General features: G+C 48.6%; 1 protein-coding gene across 5 annotated transcripts in view; it reads right to left on the bottom strand.

Annotated features, from left to right (window-relative positions):
* Positions 1-8,476: 8,476 nt before the first annotated feature.
* Positions 8,477-21,817, bottom strand: part of RGS9 (regulator of G protein signaling 9) — a 100,215-nt gene continuing 86,874 nt past the window's right edge. For 4 of the 5 annotated variants that reach the window (XM_033183933.1, XM_033183934.1, XM_033183932.1 and 1 more), the window contains 2 exons: positions 10,743-11,227; positions 8,477-8,904 (listed from right to left, as the gene is read on the bottom strand). In XM_033183933.1, the coding sequence (XP_033039824.1) occupies positions 8,772-8,904; positions 10,743-11,227 (618 nt within the window). In that variant the 3' untranslated portion in view covers positions 8,477-8,771. The remainder of the gene's footprint in view (positions 8,905-10,742; positions 11,228-21,817) is intronic. The other variant, XM_033183935.1, reaches the window with a different exon arrangement.

Genomic DNA, 21,817 nt, shown 5'->3' on the forward strand with positions numbered 1-21,817 from the left:
GTTTTGTTTATTGTTTTAAGGTATTCATACCATAAAATTTATCATTTTAACCATCATTAAGTGTATGGTTCAGTGGTATTAAGTACATTGTTGTGCAACCATCACCACTATCCATTTCCAAAATTGTTTTTGTCTTCCTGAACTGAAACTCTGTGCCCATTAAACACTGACTCTCCATTCCCACCATCACTATCCCAGCCCCTGGCAACTACCATTCTACTTTCTGCCTCTGTGAACTTGACTACTCTAGGCACCTCATATAAGTAGAATTGTTACCAGAAAGGGGTCCTGATCCAGACCCCAAAAGAGGGTTCTTGGATCTTCAGCAAGAAAGAATTCAGGGCAAGTCCACAGAGGAAAGTGAAAGCAAGTTTATTAAGAAAGTAAAGGAATAAAGAACAGCTACTCCATAGGCAGAGCAGGAGCTTGGGCTGCTGGAATAAGATACTTACAGCTATTTCTTGATTTATGTGCTAAACAGGGGATGAATTATTTATGAGTTTTTTGGGAAAGGCATGGGCTATTCCTGGGACTTAGGGTTCTTCCCCCTTTTAGACCACATAGGGTAACTTCCTGACATTGCCATGGCATTTGTAAACTGTCCTGGCACTGGTGGGAGTGTCTTTTAACATGCTAATGCATTATAATTACTGCATAATGAGCAGTGAAGGTGACCAGAAGTCACTTTTGTCACCATCTTGGTTTTGGTGGATTTTGGCCAGCTTCTTCACCACAACCTGTTTTCGCAGCAAGGTCTTTACGACCTGTATCTTGTGCTGATCTCCTATCTCCCTATCTCTTCCTGTGACTAAGAATGCCTTCACATCCTGGTTGCAGCCCAGTATGTCTCAGCCCTATTTTACCCAGCCCCTATTCAAGATTGAGCTGCTCTAGATGGAACACCTCCGACAGAATCATACAGTGTTTGTCCTTTTGTTACTGGCTTATTTCACTTAGCATAACATCTTCAAGTTTCCTCTATGTTGTAGCACGTGTCAGATTCTCTTTCCTTTTTAGGTTGAACAATATTCCGTTATATGTATAAAGAACGTTTTGTTTATCCATTCCTCCGCTGATGAACATTTGAATTGTTTCCATAGTTTAGCTATTATGATTAATGCTGCTATGACCATAGTTATACAAATACCTGTTTGAGTCCCTGCTTTCAATTCTTTTGGATATCTAACCAGAAGTGGAATTACCACATCACATGGCAACTCTGTTTTCAGTTTTTAAAGGAAACATTGTACTGTTTTTCATAGTGGCTGCACCATTTTTCCCTTTTATTTTGTTTGGTGTTTATAACAGCCGTTCTGGTTGGTGTGAAGTGGTATCTCATTGCGGTTTTGATTTGCATTTCCCTAATGATTAGTGATGTTGAGCATCTTTTCATGTGCTCATTGGCCATTTGTATATCTTCTTTGAAGAAAAGTCTATTCAAGTCCTTTGCCCACTGCCCCTCCCCCACCCCTTTCTTTTTGAGACAGAGTCCCTCTCTGTCACCCAGGCTGCAGTGCAGTGGCACAATCTTCACTCACTGCAACCTCTGCCTCCTGGGCTTTAGTGATCCTCCACCTCAGCCTCCTGAGTAGCTGGGACTACAGGCATGCACCACCATGCCTGGCTAATTTTTGTATTTTTGACAGAGATGGGGTTTCACCATGTTGCCCAGGCTGGTCTCAAACTCGTGAGCTCAAGTGATCTGCCTGTCTCAGTCTTCCAAACTGCTGGGATTACAGGCATGAGCCACCATACCTGCTCCTTTGCCCATTTTCTAATCAAGTTGTTAGTTTTTGTTGTTATTGTTGAGTTGGAGGAATTCTTTATATATTCTGGGTATTAAGCCTTTATCAGGAAAGGGTGATCGATATTACATTTTTTAGTAGTTGGAGGAAGGGGAAGAAGGAAGAGGAGGAGGAGGAGGAGGGACCAAATGTGGTCTGCAAGGCCTAAAATATCTATTAACTGACCATTTACTGAAAACGAAATTGTTGACATAGAAGATGAGAGGGACAGTAGATGAGAAAAGGAGAATAAAGATATTATTTTACCTTTTTTAAGCATTAGAAACAATTAGGGCAAAATGTTAACTTTAGGCAATTCTAAGTAATATACATACGGATGTTTACTATATAATTTATTATATTTTCTGTATTTTCAAAATTCAAAATTTTATTTTTTTACTTTGTTTTATTTTTTGAGACAGCGTCTTGCTCTGTCGCCCAGGCTGGAGTGGTGAGATCTCGGCTCACTGTAACCTCCGCTTCCCAGATTCAAGAGATTCTCCTGCCTCAGCCTCCCACGTACCTGGGATTACAGGTGCCTGCCACCACCCCCAGCTAATTTTTGTATTTTTAGTAGAGATGGGGTTTCTCCATGCTGGCCAGGCTGCTCTCGAACTCCTGACCTCAGGTGATCTGTCCGCCTCGGCCTCTCAAAGTGCTGGGATTATAGGTGTAAGCCACTGTAGTTGACCAAAATTCCAAAATTTAAATATAGAGTATACATAACATATAACGTGTGTATATACAGAGAAAGAGAGAATAAAGGCCATTAGGCTTCAATTGGAGTGTTTCTACCACTTGTAAGTGGGGAAATCACATCTGCAAACTGAAGGTGGTCTCCCACCTCCCGACACTGTAGTGAGGATTAAATGTGAGCAGGAATTCGCGAGGGGCTCTTTAAACATAAGCCTGTAAGCTGTGGTTGTCTGAATCCCTAACTCCCGAAGACGGAGTCCTTCACTACAAAACAACTTGGTAGCTACCTATGGGTTAACGTGAGGGAATAAAGGGTGCCAAAGTTAGAAGATGGACTATGAAAACGTTTTCTAAAGGTTCTGTAGGGAGACCTGCTGTAATGTGCCCAGGACCAGCCCAGAGTAAGACCTTGGTCACATTCATTTAACCCCTTCGCACCCCAGCTGCCTTGTCTAACACACTGTGCTCCCCTTTCCCTAAACATGGCGGGTCAGGGAGACAGAAGTGCGCTTCCTAAAGCAGAGAGCTTCTCACAAACATCCTGGTGATGCTTTCCACAAGCCTGCCCATGCTCCCACGGAGTAACCGCTGTGTTGGGGGTTGCACAGTGTTCCCTGACACCTGTGCCAGTACCAGGCGCATAGCCACAGTGCTCCATGCATGCGCCACGCAGACACTCCATGCCTGCATGGACCAGTGTGCATGGACCAGAGTGTGGTCCTAGGCGCTTGCAGTGCACATGCGCACCTCTATGCAGGCAGGCTCCCGCCCCTCCTTAGACATGGCTGATGCTGCTCTAACCAGTGCCATACACCAAGCCAGCTGTCCCTAATAAATATACTCCCCCTACTCCCAGGAGTCCTTGAATACTCTCATTCTGTTCTTCCCAGAAGAAAAGGAGACTGCCCCTCCCTCAGTCGCTTGTCATGAGGCCATACACAGGTCCCTCCCATCAACTGAGTAGTTCAAAAGATTGTTTTCTGATCCCGTTTATCCCCACTACATGCCACCCCATTCTGGTCCCTCTGGGTGCCCCAGCTCAAGCCTCAACCTCTCAGCAGAGAAGCTGAAAATCCCTCAGATTATCATCAAAGATGAATGAGGGACCAGGCACAGTGGCTCATGTCTGTAATCCCAGCACTTTGGGAGGCCGAGGCAGGAGGATTACTTGAGCCCAGGAGTTCAGGACCAGCCTGGGCAACACAGGGAGACCCCCATCTCTACAAAAAAACCTTAAAAATTTTGCCAGGCATAGTGGCGAGTGCCTGTAATCCCAGCTACTTGGGAGGCTGAAGTGGGAGGATTACCAGGAGTTCAAGGCTGTAGTGAACTATGATCACCATTGCCCGCCAGCAAGACCCTGTCTGTAAAAAAGAAAAATGAATGAGGCTTCGTGGGCCTCCAGTCCTAGGGCTCAGAGTTTGACACAAATGCCCCTTGAGAGTGGGATTCTTCTGGCCGCAGTCGGCAGGAGAGGGAGGGGTTTTCTTTCTTTCTGCTGGAGATTTTCCGCAAAGGGTTCCAACCCTCACTCAAAGCCACCGGAGCAGATCCTTGCCTCCCTCCTCCCAGCCTCCTCATCCCTGGTCCGCATAAGCTCACAGTAGCCAGGAGAGCTGCAGAGGGGCCCCACAGTCACCCAGGGTCGCATAGGCAGGCAAGACGCTTCTCTTTCATGGGTCCCCACCTTGGCCAGCTTATCCTGCTACCCCTACACCCCAATCTGCCTTTCCAAAAAGGAAGGCACCGTTCTTCAAGCCCCTCTCGACACAGGTCTCTGAATGCTAACAAGAAACTCCCAGCTGCCTCTCTTTAGGCATCTGTGAACCTAGGACTCCCTCTTCTGGTGAAGTGTGAGGAGGTGACAGCTGCCCAGAGGGGAGAGCTGGCCTCTGAAGCTGGGGTGTGTGAGGCATGAAGTGTCCCCGGGTCCCCGGCTTCCTTCAGCCTCCTCAGCTTATGAGTCCTTGGCCTGTACAGACTCCTTAGTGATCCTTCTTCTTTTCTTCCTGGGCAAATAAGCAGGAAGCAGCACTGCCTCCTCTCAGACTCAATGACTTCACCCTGTTAGTGGGCCACTGTATTCATCCATTCTCACACTGCTGTAAAGAACTAACTGCAGCTGGGTAATTTATTTAAAAAGAGGTTTAATTGACTCACAATTCTGCATGACTGGAGAGGCCTCAGGAAACTTACAATCATGGCAGAAGGCAGAAGAGAAGCAAGAATCTTCTTTACAAGGCAGCAGGAAAGAGAGAGCCCGAGGAAACGCCAAACACTTATAAAACAATCAGACCTCGCGAGACTCACTCACTGTCGTGAGAACAGCACGGGGGAAACCGCCACCGTGAGCCAGTCACTTCCCACCGGATCCCTCACTCAACATGTGGGGATTACAATTCCAGATGAGATTTGGGTGGGGACACAGAGCCAAACCATATCAGGCTAGAAGGCCTCAAATATCTAGGAAACCCTCTACCTAAGTGAGAGCCGGCAGGGGGATCCCAGGAGCACCATGATGAATGGTTTATGTGTTAGTCAACTAAAAACCTTCTTGTTCTCCCCTCTCCACCTCCGCTTTCCCAGGGTCCCCACCTCCACCTCCCTGCAGACGTTCCAGCTGCAACACCCCAAGCCCAAGGAGGGAAGGAACCTTGCCTTTGAACGAAGTTCCAAGTTTTGCTTATTATACTAACATTTGAACTGCATACAGAGCTAAATGGAGACTGTTCTTGTCACTGATAGTACCTGGAGGATCTGTATTATCCAAAAGTGACCAGAAAAGTTATGCGACCTTCTCAGAGTTTTCATCCAGGGTTAGGAAAAGAAATAACTTGCAGCATAGGTTTAAAGGAAGCATTGTGGGGGAAAAACAAAGCTTTTTTTTTTTTTCTTACACCATATTAGGTTCTGAGCAGGCAACACAGTTATATCCATACCATCTCATTCTGTAGGTTCCCAAGCATCCCTGTGAAGAAGATCAAATTGTTACTCCCAGTTCACAGATGAGGAAATCAAGGAGCTATTCCAAGTTTTAAAGGGGTGGGGCGGGACTCCCACAGCCCACAGCCCTGCACTCCCCCAGCAGGGACTAGATCCAATGCCCCCAACTTGTTCCCCAAGCAATGATAGCACCTCCATGAGGGAGTCAGCTTTACTCCCAGGACCTCACTTGGTGTTTGAAACCTACCTGGTGTTCAGCGTGAATGAGTGAAAAGCACCCAGCTGATCTAGAGCATTGCTACATTTTATAGGCATTTACCAAATATTGGCCAAACAGAAACTAACTGGTCACTCCTGTCTCCTCTTGCCCCACCTCTTGCATTATGTTATGTTATGTGTTATGTTATATTGTTATGTTATATTATGTTATATTATGTTATGTGTAACCCATTCCCCCCAAGACTGTGTAATAATTCCACTGTGGGAGAGACCAAGTGTCCACCAATATCCACTCTCCCCATCTTCCTTCCTAGTATTTGAACCTCTAGAACTTTAGCTACTCACAAACTGTTCTAACTGAAGACTACATTTCCCAGATTCCCTTGCGGCTAGGCAATGGTCATGTGGCCAAAGGCCAATCAATGGGTTGTGAATGGAAATTCACACACTACTTCGTGGTTGTGAACTTAAGATGAAGCCACCTTCCCACCATTGCCTCTTTTTCAGTTATCCCCCTGCGTATTGGCATGGGTGTAGGGGTGGTGAACCAGCTTCAATCACTACCTCAAGGCAGTGGTTCTCAAGCTCACTTGGACATAGAAACCACCTGGGAAAGGCTCTTTAAAAAATCCCAGTGCCACAGCCTTGTGCATGTGGCCTGAACAGCGGGATCTTTCAAGTTTTCCCAGGGGATTCTAATGTCCAGACAAGATGAAGAATCATCATACTTGTGACCAGGGGATGGGTGGAGTAACAAGATAAAAAAATATATTGGTCCTTGGATTTTTTTTTTATCTTCCCTGGTCTCCATTCACTCCCAGCCCATGACCTGGACGGCCCTACTGCCTTTAGGTAACTTCTGTGTTACAGACAGAAACTCTTTCATGTCAGAACCCACTTCCTCCATTCTGATGTCTATTTATTACTGAACTTTAGCCTGGACTTTGTTTAATCCAACCATTGGATTCTGGAGTCTTCTGTCGTTGATGCTGTATCCATGTGGATCTTAGTTTCCATGTGGGCTTAGTTTCTCTTTAGGACCCTGGGGGCTTAGGAGAGGAACCCTTAAACGCTGATATCCAAACCTGGGGTTGAGATTCTCCTTATTTCTTGACATTGGCTGGTAGCAAACTAAGGGTGTGGATTGCTTCGCCTTTTATCTCATTTTAGAGCAGTATTGCAAATAAAGGCGTCAGATTAACAGCTCACTCACCCTTCCAAGAAAGGACCAGACTCTTTCATTTACATTCTGGGAGAAAATTTTTATTAGCCCTTTGTGAGTGACTTGTGTGAGCCCGATGGAATAGATTCAGTAAAATCTAAAATGAGCAGTGGTCTTTAAATATTAAAGCATCTGTGTTTTCCCTACAGGAATTAGCAAATCTAGGTTTCAGCCACGCACCCACCCAACATTCATTTGTAGAAATGTGCCGAGATGAGTCAGCAACCCCAGTATTTATGGGCTAAATAAGTTGTCAGAGGTTAAAAGCAAGTCAAGGGCTCTTATCTACTAATTGAATTCTGAGGAAGTTGAGGGCTAAAGGGGAGGGATGTAATGAGTGGTTTGGCAAACAACTTGATTTTTTTCTCCTGTGAGGACTTCCCATGCAGCTTTTAAGAGCTGTTTTATTCACCACATAGCCCTTAATCTCAATCCACTGTCCAATCTAATCATGATCCCAGCAGTGCCCTTTGGGGCAATACTTCAGAGCATGGGCAGAAACCAGGGACAAGTATATAGACTAATCTCTAGTGCAAGGTTTCTCAACAGTGGCACCACTGATGTTTTGAGCTGATAATCTTTTGTTGTGGGGGCTTCTGTGCATTGTAGGAAACTGAGCAGCATCTCTGGCCTTTACCTACTAGGCGCCAGTAGCAACCCCCACCCGCTGGCACAGTCTTGACAACCAAAAATGTCTCCAAACACTGCCCAGTGTTCCCTGGCAGGCAAAATTGACCTGGTTGAGAAACATTGTCCCAGATTAATTCCATGAGACAAGGAGTCCTACTCACAGCAACATCCCCAGCACCTATCATAGTGTCTGGCACATAGTAGGGACTCAATAAACACTTGTTGAGTGAGTAACTAGGAGAGGAGGTGGGAGGAGCACACCAAAGCCCAAAGCTCTAGAATTTCCCACTGGCCTAGTGCAGCAGAAGTGAAAATGAGCATTCAGAGCTCCTACTGCAGGGAGCATGTGGGCCGATGGGTGAGCTGCTGCAGCTCAGGACCCACCAGCATGTCCATGCCAAGGCCAGGCTTCCCATGGGATCTCCCAACCCATGACCATGCACTGTGGGGGTACGAATGCAGGGCCATTCCCAGAGATGCAGGCCCTCTCCAGCAATGACTTTGGCTCAAGGACACCCCCGTAGCCTGGTCAAAACTTTCTTGGAATGCACTGCCATCTAAGATTCTGTCTGCCCAGAGGTCAGACTTGCAGCACAGTCTGGACTACCCCCTGCCCTGAACCCCCACAACACCCAACTTGAACTTTCTCCAGATCTGGCCCCTTCTCTATCTACCACAGGTGTTTTCCCCAACAAATCTCTTGTCCACAGAATCTCACCCTGGTGTCTGCTTCTTGGAGGACCTGAGGCAACACACCTGGCATTTTAGGAGTGTACCTGCTCCCAGCTCTCTCTCCATTCCTGTGAGATGCCATGCCCTGGGGCATCCCCTGGGGAGCTCTGCTAATGAGAAAAGCATTGTGCACAAACCAATTTAGACAAGGAGAGAGCTCTTGGAAGGGACTCAATGTCCCTTTGTCCAGAAGATTGAAGAAGACAATAATAGCTCATAAATTACTAACAAAACCAGGCACACACTAACATTCCAAGAAACTTAAAGTTAACCTTTTATTGTTTTTAAGGCAGCAGGGAAAGTCTTCTGGTCTACATGCCTTTCTTCCGCCCAAGGGAGGGAGGGTCAGGAGGAGGAGAAGGAGTTGGCCCCTGGTAACCAGCCAGAGCATTCTTTGCCACAATCTACCCCAGCTTGTCTCCCCAACCCTCAAATGTCACCCAAATGCACTTTGGTTCTTGAGTGAGTGTGTCCTGTGGCCCATCCCATGGCATCTGTCAGAGCATCTTCCTGGTCCAGAGCCCCCAGCTCTGCCTGCCTTTCCCTCACAGGCTCTCCCAGGGGCAGATGACCTCCTTTTCTGCGGCCCGGTCACCCGACTCTCCTGTTCCAGCGTCCTCTGAGTCCATCAAGCAGGTCCCGCTCCCCGTGGGCACATCCATTTTGATCTGGAAAAAGCTTCAGGTGCAAGAGGAAAGTCAGTAATGTAGGGGCAGGGGCAGGAGGGACAGCACATCCCCAAATTATCCTGACCTCCTTGGAAATGAACATACCAGGTGCATTTGCCAAACACTGTGATGGGGCAGGTATAGCTCAGGGGTAGAGCATTTGACTACAAAGGTTGTGTGTGTAGTGATTGGCTCAGTGGAATCTTTTTATTGGGGAGTCATATTTTCATGTCGAATGAAAGATAATTCTGAAGGTGCTTTATTTTCATTTTTGAGGTGCTTGAATCTTTATGGTTTTGAAGGATTCAGGAGGTCCCTGTAGGGCATACCAGAACTTAAGTCATCAACCCCTTTAAACTGCCTTCATGTGTGCTGGTGACTGTGACTCATGCCTGTAATCCTAGCACTTAGAGAGGCCAAGGCAGGCGGATCCCCTGAGGTCAGAAGTTTGAGACCAGCCTGGTCAAAATGGTGAAACCCCGTCTCTACTAAAAATACAAAAAAATTAGCTGGGCATGGTGGCGTGTGCCTGTGATTCCAGCTACCTGGGAGGCTGAGGCAGGAGAATTGCTGGAACCTGGGAGACGGAAGGGTTGCAGTGAGCTGAGATTGCACCGCTGCACTCCAGCTTGGGCGACAGAGCAAAACTCCAACTCAAAAAAAAAAAAAAAAAAAAAAAAAACAACCAAACACAAAACTGCCTTCTGAGGTAGTAGTAGTGGCCTTTGAGAAGAGAGCCTTTAAAAAGTCCCAAGCCCATGTATGAGGCATAGCAGCAGCCCCAAAGCTGGAATATTCCCTCTGCAGGGCCAGTTGGGAAAAATCAATAGACACACTCACACTGGATTCTGACCCCCTCCTAAGGTAACCGGAGTCTCCTGTTCCTCCCTCTCCCCCTGAGCGACACAGGCAGGAGGGATAGCAACCTCTGCCTGGCTGTCCCCATGCACACCGCACAACAGAGGCCACGTTCCTTGGGTATCCATGGCAACCTAAGACCTCTGCATGGCGCTTTCTTCTCCAAACCCAGGCAGGGCCAAACACATGTTGATTGGTGCAGGGGTGCCCCTGACTGTCTCCCCCAAAACTCAGAAAGAGTAGGAGCTGATTCTCTGTGTTTCATCGCTTGCAAGTTTTCTTTCTGCTCTGATCCAGGCATTATGGAGCACTCCTCAGAGCCTTAGTTCTGCACCCGCTGGGCTGCCTCAGGGAACTTGGGATTCTCAGAGATCAGACTTGCAAGACCACCCAAAATGAAGTTTAGAGGGGCCACCCCTCAGGCAAAGGCTAGGAACTTTCATTTTCACAGAAATGACTGCCAGACAAGGCTCCCTGAAAGTCCCTCTAAGAGACTGTGCCAATGGATGGAGAGGAAGGTGGGAAGGTTTCCTAAAGGGTGAGGGGAAAGGAGGCAAGGGCACTTATGGTGAGGGAGGGGGCTGGAGCACCCGGAAGCATGCCCAGGGCATCCCACCACCTGCAGCTCCCACTGCTGCCATCAATCTTTCCCGCTCTTTACAGATGCAATGGATTCCTTAGACTGATGATGGTCTTGGGATGGGACAAGGTAAGTGGAAGAACATATAAGGAGAAGAAAGATTTGGAAAAATGGAAAAGATTTGGAAGATGAAAAAGAAGGACACCTGTTCCTTCTCCTCCTCAGGAAGCGAACGGAGGACAAAACTGAGTTTCTGAAGACCTTCCAGTGGCCAAGGGATCTCAGTGGGCTGCCTGGGGTACCTGTTCTCCTTCACCCCAGTCCCCGGCCCAAAGCATGCACGTTCACATGCAGAGGCCTGCACACCCACAGCCACCCATGCATATGGCACGTCCCCTTCTGGTTCTTACTTTGCTACTCTCTTGGATTTCAGTCGTGGCAGCTGCTGGCCCACGTCCCCCAGGGGCTGCACCCTCCCATGGGACACAGCAGGGCACTTGGGTGAGAGCCTGGCAAAGACAGGTGAGGCCAGACAGCCTCGTCTCAGAAACCTGGTGAAGGACAGAGCCATGCGGGCCTTAGGAGGGGCCCTGGGCCGGCTGCGAGGCCAGGAGGTGTCGAGGGAGGTCTCGCTGCTCTCAGTGACGGAGGGCCCACGGGGAGCCATGGACCCGCTGCACTCCCCTTTCTGCTCCAAGCCCGATGAGCTCTCCAAGGCCACTCTGATGGGTGAGGGACAGATGGTGCTGCTGGGTCGCCGAATGAAGCGGCTGGGTGAGGCGAAAGGCTTCCTGGGGGAGCGGCAGGAGGAGGAGAAGGGGCTAGAAGGAGACGGGGGCACACAGGTCCCGGTGTACACAGTCAGATGGGGGCTGGGAGCCATGTGCTGGCCCGGCTGTAGAGAAGGAAAGGAGAGAGCTCAGTGATGAGTTGCATGGCCCTGGCCAGCAACTGTGCTGTCCTCTGCTAACTTAGTCCCCTTCCGGAGACAAGAGTGCGGGCCTGATATGGCTACCTCCTGGAGAGCTGGGAACGGGGCCCAAAGCTACCTATGACAGTGGCACAGCCACACAGAGGCCTCCTGTCCAGAGACCTGCCTGTCGCCCAGCCCTGGTCACAGTCCCAGGGCTAAGCAGTTGCATCCCGGGACACGAACTGACCTTCTTCCAGGCCAAGGATGCTGGAGTGTGGCCAGGCTGCACTCCCAATCACCCCTCAACTCCAGTCCCCAAATGAGCAATGCGTAGTACCTGCCACAGCCCATGCACTGCCTTCTCCATCCTCGGGCCCCAACCTCAGGTCTGGAGGCGTTTAAAACACTTTCAGCGGATAAGTGGAGGTGACAGAAGAAGTCCCAACTCATGCCTTCCTGACTGCTCCAGGCCTGAGGCCACTCCATGCACTGAGCCCTGCCCAGTGTCCACAGTGACAACTCTTTTGGGGTGGTCTAGGCCCAGCACCTTCCCAGACCTCCCCTCAGATAGAGCTGGGGTGGCCAGGAAGAAAGGTTGAATGTGGAACCAGGCCAGGCCAGGGAGAAGGAAACAAGAATGCATGGCAAGGAGGTGTTCAGTGGAGAAAGGGGAAGGATCTCAACCTTCCTGGACCACCATGGCCCCAGCCCCTACAGCATAGGGCAAGAGGAGTAAATCTGGCATTTACAGCCCAAAATTGCCTGAAAATAGACAAAAGGAAATTAAAATCAGAATTTTCAGTGAGCCTCTCTGCTATCACCCCTTTTCCCATGGCAGAACATACTGGCCCATGGGCCTGGGTTTGCTGGATTCCCTTCTAAAGGCCTGCTGTGGCCCAAGTCACATCAAAGCCTGGCATGAGGCCCGGCATGGTAGCTCGCCCATGTAATCGCAGCACTTTGGGAGGCCGAGGCGGGTGGATCACCTGAGGTCAGGGGTTCAAGACCAACCTTGCCATCATGAGGAAACCCTATCTCTACCAAAAATACAAAAAAAAAAAAAATTAGCTGGATTGGTCATGGGTGCCTGTAATCCCAGCTACTCAGGAGGCTGAGGCAGGAGGATCACTTGAGCCCGGGAGGCGTAGGTTGCAGGAAGCCGAGATCGTGTCACTGCACTCCAGCCTGGGTGACAGAGCAAGACTCAGTCTGGCAAAAAAAAAAAAAGCCCGGCATGAACAAGCTGGGGATGCTCTGGCCCTGGGAGAAGGAGGTGAGGGGCTCCAGAACAGTCAGAGCAAAGATGGCCTAACACACAGCACAGCCACATAGTTGCCCTGCTCAGTGAGAGCTGCCTGACCCCGGGGTCTGGGCACTGCCCTGGGCTGAAGGAGGCAGCCCCTGTCCTTGAGCAGGCGGCTGCTGCAGAGGGTGGCCTGGCTTTCAGATCACCTGCATGGGCAGCTCCCAGCCTGAACAGGGAAGGGCAGGCACACCCAAGAACAGCTTTTGGGGGAAAAGAAAGGCCAGGGGTCACTGAGGGCAGGGCCGGGAGGGCATGGAGAGCTTGTCTCATTCCCTCCCACCAGCTCCCTGAAGTTCAAACAAGATTCTGTTCCCAAACAGCAGCTCAGAGCCCATCATTCTGCCTCACTGCCCAGAATCCCACAGGGCGGCAGAGCAGAGGCAGGCTCAGGCCCAGGGCCATGGAGTTATTATAGTAATGACAATCACATTAATTCACAGTGAGAACACAGCAAATGTGAGGCCCCGGGCTGAGCACTTTACTCAATAATCATGAATTACTGCGTTTGCAATAGTTACTGCAATTGCAATTGCAAATCCACATTGTGGATTATTGCATACTCCACAGGGCCACCCAGTGAGGCAACTGTTATTGTCCCCATTTTACAGATGAGGGCACTAAGAGAAGTCCAACCATCCCTCCAGGGACACCATGCTGGGAACAGCGGGGTCAGACTTTGAAACCCAACTGGCTGACTTGGAGTCGGCGCAGTCACTGCTGGCGGGATGCCTCGGTGTGGTCTGCAGATCAGCCACATCAGAATCACTCAGGCTGCTTGGTACAAAGGCAGAACCTGGCCCCACCACAGCCCCACTGAAGGAGAATATCAGGGGAAACGACTGAGGGAAAGCATTTCTAGCTGACATCTGAGATTATTCTGTCCTGTAAGCTTAAGGGACTCTGCACTAAGCTTCTAACCCCTTCCCTTTTATAGGGAGGTGCAACTGTACTTAGGACACATTCTGCAGAGAATACACAGCAGGGAAAGCTGGGCCTTGATTAGGGGCTTGGGAGACAATTGTTAGGTAGAAAAGTGTGGCTCTTAGATCTGGCAAGTATCTACTACCTGCTAGGTACTTTGCTTATCTGTAACCACCCCATTTTAGAGAACAGAACATTGAGGCCCACAGGGGTTCATTACCGTTTCCCAGCTCTCATGACTAGTCAGTGACTGTGGCATTTAGGATCACAGTGACTGTGGCATGTAGGATTCCCACCCCTGTCCTTGATTGTGCACATAGATGTGATGGGGCAGTCACTCCCAGTCAGGCTGTGTGATAAGGCATAGCTGACTTTTAAAAAGGGGGAGTGTCTGGGTGAGCTCCAGCTGTCACAGGAGCCCTTTCCATCTGAGTCTAGAGGCCAGAGGCAGAAGGCAGAGAGATTGGAAGCTTGGCAAGGATTCAGTTGTGGAGAAGGTCTCCATGGCTGGCGCTGAAGATGGAGGGGGAACTGGTTAAGGAAGGCAGGTGGACCCCAGCTGCTGAGGGCAGCTGCCAGCTGACGGCCAGCAAGAAGACAGGGACCTGAGTCTTAAACGAGGCACTGAATCCTGCCAGCAACCCAAGTGAGCTTGGAGGCAGATTCTTCTCAGGAGCATCCAGATGAGAACCCCGTCAGCCCAGCTGATACCTTGAGTGTGAGACCCTGAGCCGAGAGCCCAGCTGCGCTGTCTAAGATTTGTGTCCTCCACAAAATGTATATGTTGAAGTCCTTCCCCTTGCAGGTGATGGTATTAGGAAGCGGGGTCTCTGGGAGGTGATTCGTCATGAAGGCAGAGCCCTTGTGAAGAGGATCAGTACCCTTATGAAATGGACCCCAGGGCACTAGCTTGACCCTTCCACCATGGGAGGACACGGCGAAGAGACCACCTATGAACCACAAAGTGCGACTCCCCCAGACCCCGAACCTTTCAGGGCCTCCTTCGTGGACACCCCAGCCTACAGAACCGCGGGAAGTGTTTGTTGCCGGTAAGTTCCCCAGTTTATGGAATTTCCTTACAGCCCCTTGAACAAGACATCAGCCAAATGTCTCCTGGAAAACTGAGCTCACACCTGGCTGGTGCTTGTGGTCGTTGCTATGCAGCAATAGAAAACCGAAGCAGTGACTAAATGAGAACCTGAGGTCAGGTCTGTGTGACTCAAAGGGCCTTGCTTTCCTTACTGATTCATATTGCCACAGAAAAATACCAAATCTAGGAACTCGGCTTTGTCAAGAGAGATACAGAATTAACTTCCATTCCACTTCCTCAGAATTTGTGATAAACTTCTATCATCCCACTATACAGATAAGACAACTGAGGCTCATGGATATGATGCAACTTGACAAAAATCATAGTTTGTGACCAGACCAGCCTCTCCATATGCCCTCCCCCAACTCTGTGTCCTCCTCTCACCCTCCTACCTCTCTCTGCCCTTCTCTGGCTCCACTCCTCCCCTAGCACCTTCTCTTTGCTGGGATGAATGACAGACAGGTGAGGAAGATGGCCACTTACCTGGCCTGAGATGGTCCTTTCTTCTGGGCAAATGACCATTAGCCTTATTGGTCCTGGACAATCTAAGCAGATGTCTTTTCCATCCGCTCCCAAAATTCCCCACCTTGGTCCCTCCCATGGAGACCGGGGGATCTGCTTGGAGACCCAGCCCCTCCAGCCCATGCCCCACCTACCATTGGTGTGAGGCAGCAAAGCAGTGGCATGCATGACACATGGCAAAGAAATGTGACACCACAGAGACGCAGTGAAGGAGAGCTTGGCATTCTTTTGTTTCATGCTGCTGTTTTATTGTGCAAGAGAACCAAGAGAAGGGAGTAAAGGAGCATGAAATGAAACAGGTACGTTAACATGAGAACACAATCACAGGCATTTTAATGAATGGCAAAGCAGGTAGTGCATAGAGATGCAATTCATTTTCTATCCTCAGAAAGTGGTTGAGAATTTGAAGGAGACCTTGGGGCCACCTGAACTCCCACTTCCTGGGAGCAGGAAGGTGAGCAGAGGGCCACATTTAGGTGCAGCATGCAGTGTGCAAAGTCCCCTCTTTCAGTGCCTTCCCACTCTCCCCTTCCCCACCACTCCCAAGCAAATGTGCAAAGTTAGCCCCATGGGGAGAAGTCTGCCATGGGTGAACACATGGCATGACCCCATACTGGTCATCCCATTTGACACAGTCTAGCACAAGACCTTCTCAGTTAGCAATCACCCTTACTTCAGCCATGAAACTCCAGACTACAGGACTGACCAGTCGCTACACTGTTGCTGGTCAGTCCTCTCCTAGAAGCTGCAGACAGAGGACATGACATCAAATTCTTGCCCTCCTCCCCTCAAATATATCCTAACATTCCCTGGAGAGCTGGAGGACTGCACAGCAAAATTCTCAAAGAACAGAGAAGATAGATGGTTTGAGATGAAAAAGTTTTAAATATCTCTCAGGAAATGTCTTAAATAAAGAATAATTAGTTACTATATTGGACAACACCAACAGCTGGAAGAAAGCACAAGCTTACGCTAAGACTAGGTGATGGTGATGATGATGGTGTATTGGTGAGGATGGCGGTGATGATAATAATAATGATATGGTGTTGATGGTGATGATGAATGATGATGGTGATGGTGATAGTGATGGTGATGGTGGTAATGGTGGTGATGGTGATAGTGATGGTGATGGTGATAATGGTGATAGTAATGGTGATGAAGGTGGTGACAATGATGACGGTGGTGATGATGACGATGGTGGTGATGATGATGATGGTGGTGATGATGATGATAGCAGCTAGTGTTCATTGAGTGCTTATAATAGGCCAGGCATGGTCCTAGGTCTTTACTCATATTTTGTCCCTGGCCCTTACATTTTTACTTAATATTCACAATGAAATCAGTCTTTTCGCTAAAAGTCAAGTTGGAAAATGGAATTCTATAAAGGAAATCCTTGTACTTACAGAATAACTTATATCCTAGCACAAGCTATACACCCCATGGATACAGGGGTTTGTTAAGTTGTTTAAAATATAACATTAAGAAATTAAAATATGTCTAAGAACATGGCATAATAGAGATTTTCATAATGATTTAAATATAATATTAATATTGTCCAAATAAATGTTTATTTTTTATGCTATTTGGGATTTCAATGGGCCCTGTGGGACACATAGTTTAAATGTTAGCAGGAGAAGCTGCCACCTGCTGGAATAATAGCAGCAGCCACAGATGCTCTTGCAAGTCCTCAGAACCTTCAGTCCCTTCATTACCAAACATGAGAATTGCCTGGTGGACTCCAGGGTTGGAGAGCAGAGCACTGGCATACACTGAAGTTGGGGAGAGGCAGGTGTAAGAGTGGAAAAGAGCTGATACCTAGAGTTGAGATCATGGCGAAGTCACACAAATGCACACAGCCCTGAGTCCCTAGGAGCTGCATAGAGCTTTCCAGGATGGACAGTCCCGGTTGGCCGTTGGTCCTGATCACCAGTGAATTGCCCTGCCCACAGCCCCTCTGCTTTAGCTCCTGCTGATCTCCCCAAGTCTCCACCGCCCTCATCAGGCTAGCAGTCCTTGCCAACCACTCTCAAAACATTATGTGGCTTCCTTATAATATCACACCATTTGGTTTAATTGTCTTTCCTGTTGAACAGCAAATGCCCCAAGGGTGTCTCTCTTGCTCACTGGTGATCCCCAGCACCTAGCAGGATGCTGGGCACGTAACAGGTGCTGAATGTCTCTGTTGAATGTTGAGTGGTCATAACAGATAGAAGAAAACTGGTATCAGAGCCTGACCCCTATATTCACAGAAGCTAGAACTCTGGATCCCAGCCTTGGCAGATTACAAGAAGCAAGACAGTGAGCAAGAAAGAGAGTGAAAGAAGAGGGCAGAAAGAAAGGGGGAGGGAGGAGAGAGAGAGCTATTTCTGAGCATCCGCCCTATGCCAGACACTCTCTACTATCAATAACCTTCTAAGAGAAATTATAACTTCAGACAGATTGAAGGTCAAAGTCACCCAGCTAAAATATCAAAACTATGTCTGCCTAACCCCAAAGTCCACATTCCTTCTCCTACCCATTCAAGCCTGGCTTCAGAAAAAAAACTGTTCTCATACCATCTAGCTTTAAGGATTAAAATTCCTGGAACCACAAGACAGAGATGTGTTCACTCAGTGATGTTTAAGGATCAACCCTTTACAAGTGCTGTTCTGACTGGAAGCTGAGAGCAAGCGGGTTTCTTAAAGTTCTGCGTGGAAAGCAGTCAGTGATTACTGGAAGACAACCCCTCCCTCCTTCCTGTGGCCATCCCACAGCATTTCCCATTGACAAAGCTGCTGGAAATTCCAAAGGTTTCCTGAATGGCTGCTTGGCTGACCAAGGAGTATCACGGAATGTACATCTCTCTCTCTGCCACCTTCAAACATACAGAAAGTTCCATATAAGGAGATGAGACACTTCTTCCCTCTCATAGCTTGACAACTTTCTACTCAACTGTTTGGTTCAACATCCATCATCACTGCCTTGCAGTGATTGTCAAGCACTTCCCCTACAGTCACATGGCCTTGCTGCTGTGGCCACACTGCCCTCCTCCTGCAATGCTCTCAGCAAATGCCCCAAATGTTCCTTAATCATTAAAATTGATCTTACCTTAACTTAGCCTTCAGCTTCCTTCCCTTCCACTTCCAAATCTCTCTGAGTTGCAACATCAGAGAGTAAACTATTCCTCTCCAAGACCAATCTGGACTTTGGTCTCATCCCTCCAGTTTTTTCCAGACTTTCTCTTATCAATTATTCTTTATTTTACCTCCCCACCTCTCCAGGATCATCCCCTCATTTGGTAAACACCCCCACCTCACGCTGTCCTTTGAAAATGCCTCCCCTCAACCCTCCATCATCTAAGTTATCACCATACCTCTCGCCTTCCTCCCAGACTTCTTGAAATGGTAATCTACACACACAGCCCACTCTCCTTACTTCCAACATCTTCTCCTTTATTCCCATAAAAGTGACTTCTTCCCTCACTATTCTGCTGAAATCACCCACTCGAAATCCCCAATGATTTCCTAACTGCTAAATCCAGTAGCCTCTGCCAGTCCTCGACATGCTCAACTTCTCGATTCTGCAGGACAGGATGGGCTATGCTACAGCAACTCCAAACTCTCCGTGACTTCTTATAATAAAAGTCTGGTTTTTTGTTCACACAAAGTCCTGCATGGCCCAGGAGGGACTCCTGCATCTGTGCTGTGTAGAAGATGATGTAGACTCCCAGGTCCACAGCAGGGGATGAGATGGAGGTGGAGCCCCAGGCTCTGATCCACCTCAGCAGAGCCCATGTCTATTGGCCACAACTAGACATGTGGCCCCAGCTAACTGCAGGGTGGCTGCAAAGTGAAAGTGTGCCCAAGGACTATCCAGTGGGCACTGTCTCCGCTCAATGTTGCTGGCCACTCACCCATATCCCCCACACATCTTCTCAGGGAGGCATCCTAACAGCTCTGCTACTCCATTCTTAACTCTTCTCTCTCCTCTTACACCTTTAAAATGAGGCCTCATCCAAGCTTCCCTCTTAGCTTTCTTTTCTCTCTCCATCCACTCTCTGGCCCTCAGGTTCCATCCGCTATCACATCTTCAACAGTCACTTCTGGCTCAAGGAACCCATCTAAAATTACTCCCCTTCCTTAATTCAGAGTTACTCGAACCTACTTTCTTTTCCTTTAGAGCACTTATTTATGATCTACTGCCTGTCCCCGCACCCCCAGCTAAAATGCAAACTCCATGAAATAAGACTTGATGATCTTACTCAGTTCTGCATCCATTATGCCTAGAACAGGAACAGATTAGAAATATCTCTCTCCAGAAGCACATTTTCAACTTTGTGTTGGGACTTAGGAGTACGGGGAGGATCCAGGTAAAGAAGGACTTGAATGCTTGATTTCATGACACAGTAAAATTGTCGCCCAGGCTGGAGTGTAGTGGTGCGATCTCGGCTCACTGCAACTTCCGCCTCCCGGGTTCAAGCAATTCTCCTGTCTCAGCTGCCTGAGTAGCTGGGACTACAGGTGCCCGCCACCACGCCTGGCTAATTTTTGTATTTTTAGTAGAGACAGGGTTTCACTGTGTTAGCCAGGATGGCCTCGATCTCCTGACTTTGTGACCCACCCACCTCGGCCTCCCAAAGTGCTGGGATTACAGGCGTGAGCCACGGCGCCTGGCCCAACACAGTAAAATTCTAAAACCAATCTGTCTCTCTGTTTGCCTGGTAGTTGTCATGAATTTCAGAGCAAAATTTCATGCAAAAAAAAAAAAAAAGTAACATTCAGTTTTGATAACCCAGTCATCCAAGGTTCACTGTGTACAAACTACTTTTTAAAATTGGTTTTCAATCTATCATTTTAGACATTCCATCATATGGTATTGTAGTATTCTAAGCTGCCTCAAATCCCTTCTGGAAGAAGGGGGAACTATAATTAACCACAGTTCTCTGCCTTCCACTTGGAAAATTCTACTCAATCTTTGAGGTCCAGTTTCCCTGATGCCTCCAGATAGGATCAATCACTTCCTCCTTGACACTCCTCCTGTTCTGCTTGCTCTGCTATGAGTCCTGATATCCTCTGTGTCAGTGAGTTGTACAGTGTGTCTATCTCTTTCCTAGTCTGGGATTCCTTGAGGGGCTTTGCAGGCTCCCAGTGTCTGGTACATAAGAGCTCCATGGCCAGGCACAGTGGCTCACACCTGTAATCCCAGCACTTTGGGAGGCCGAGGCCAGCGGATCACTTGAGGTCAGGTGTTCGAGACCAGCCTGGCCAACATGGTGAAACCCTGTCTCTACTGAAAATACAAAAATTAGCCGGGCGTGGTGGTGGGCACCTATAATCCCAGCTACTGGGGAGGCTGAGGCAGGGGAATGACTTGAACTTGGGAGGCTGAGGTTGTAGTGAGCCAGGATGGTGCCACTGCACTGCAGCCTGAGACTCTCAAAAAAAAAAAAAAAAAAAAAAGGAAGAAAGAAAGAAAAAACTCTGTAAATGTTTATTACATGAATAGTGTATACATTTTCACCTGGGACTCCAAACCTCCCTGGTCCCTCCCCAACTGCTAACACAAAATCCAGTCCTCTTTCATAATCAATACCTTCTTAACATCACCTTATCATCTTAACATCTTAATATCATCTTAGGAGGATCAAAATCTCTGGGTCTTCTTTAATTTCTTCCCCCACATCACCCCATTTCAATCGGGTCCTATCCACCTGCCTCTAGCATCTCTCCTCTTTCTTCTGAACCCATCACCACCCTCCTAATCCACATGTCCCTCTTGATGGAGACCAGAGCAACCACTTCTTAATTCATCTTCACTCCTCAGCTCCTGATTTCCAGTGTGCTGAAGCTCTTCAAACATCCAGCATACCAACTGCAAGCCCCTACTGTGTCTAGCCCTGAGGACACAAAACCCCACAAGACACTCTCTCTCCTTTTTAAGGAGTTTTACAGTCCGGTGAGAGCAAAAGACACATAAACAATTGTTTCGATACAGTGCAGCATTCACAGACAGAGGCATGGGCACAAAGGAAGGAGAGCCAGAGAAGGGGCATCTAAACCAGCCAGGGGTGGGTGGGGAATGACACTTATGAGACTGCAGTAAAGAGTCCACGTGCCAGCCTTCCACGACACATCTTCAACCCAGCACCCTCCCAGCTTTGCTTCCTGGACCCTGTGCTCAGGGCCACCAAATGGTTACGCAAGCTGTGTGCTGCTCAGGGGCACCTGGCTGAGGGGCAAGGTGGGACTGCAATTCGGCCAGGTGTTATAAGGACACCTACTTGGAGGGAGCACCTTTGCCTGATCCAATAAGCTCCCTAGAGGCCAGCAGTAGCCCTGCCTGGGCTCTGCCCACACGCCCTGCAGTGCCCACTCCCCGGTCTCTATCTGATGACACCTACTCTCCTTCGAGACCCGCCTCAAGCATGCCTCCTCCAAAAACCTTATCATGATCCCACAGCCAAACAATTCTCTCCCACCTCTGGGTTCCTCCAGCGTGTGGTCTCAATCAACAATCATCATCCTTGATCATCATCCAGTCTCGACTGCATCCTGCTTCTGGCTACACCTGTTTGCATCCATGCATCTTGTCGGCCCCTTGAGGGCAGAGACCATTTTGTTCATTGTTGTATCCACCATAGCACCCACCACAGATTCTTACACAAAAAAGGTCCTTAAAATATATCTATGGGGCAGGTGCAGTGGTTCATGCCTGTAATCCCAGCACTTTGGGAGGCTGAGGTGGGCGCATCACT

The sequence above is a fragment of the Trachypithecus francoisi genome, unplaced genomic scaffold (genome assembly GCF_009764315.1).
Source record: "Trachypithecus francoisi isolate TF-2019V2 unplaced genomic scaffold, Tfra_2.0 Lachesis_group20, whole genome shotgun sequence".
NCBI lineage: Eukaryota > Metazoa > Chordata > Mammalia > Primates > Cercopithecidae > Trachypithecus > Trachypithecus francoisi.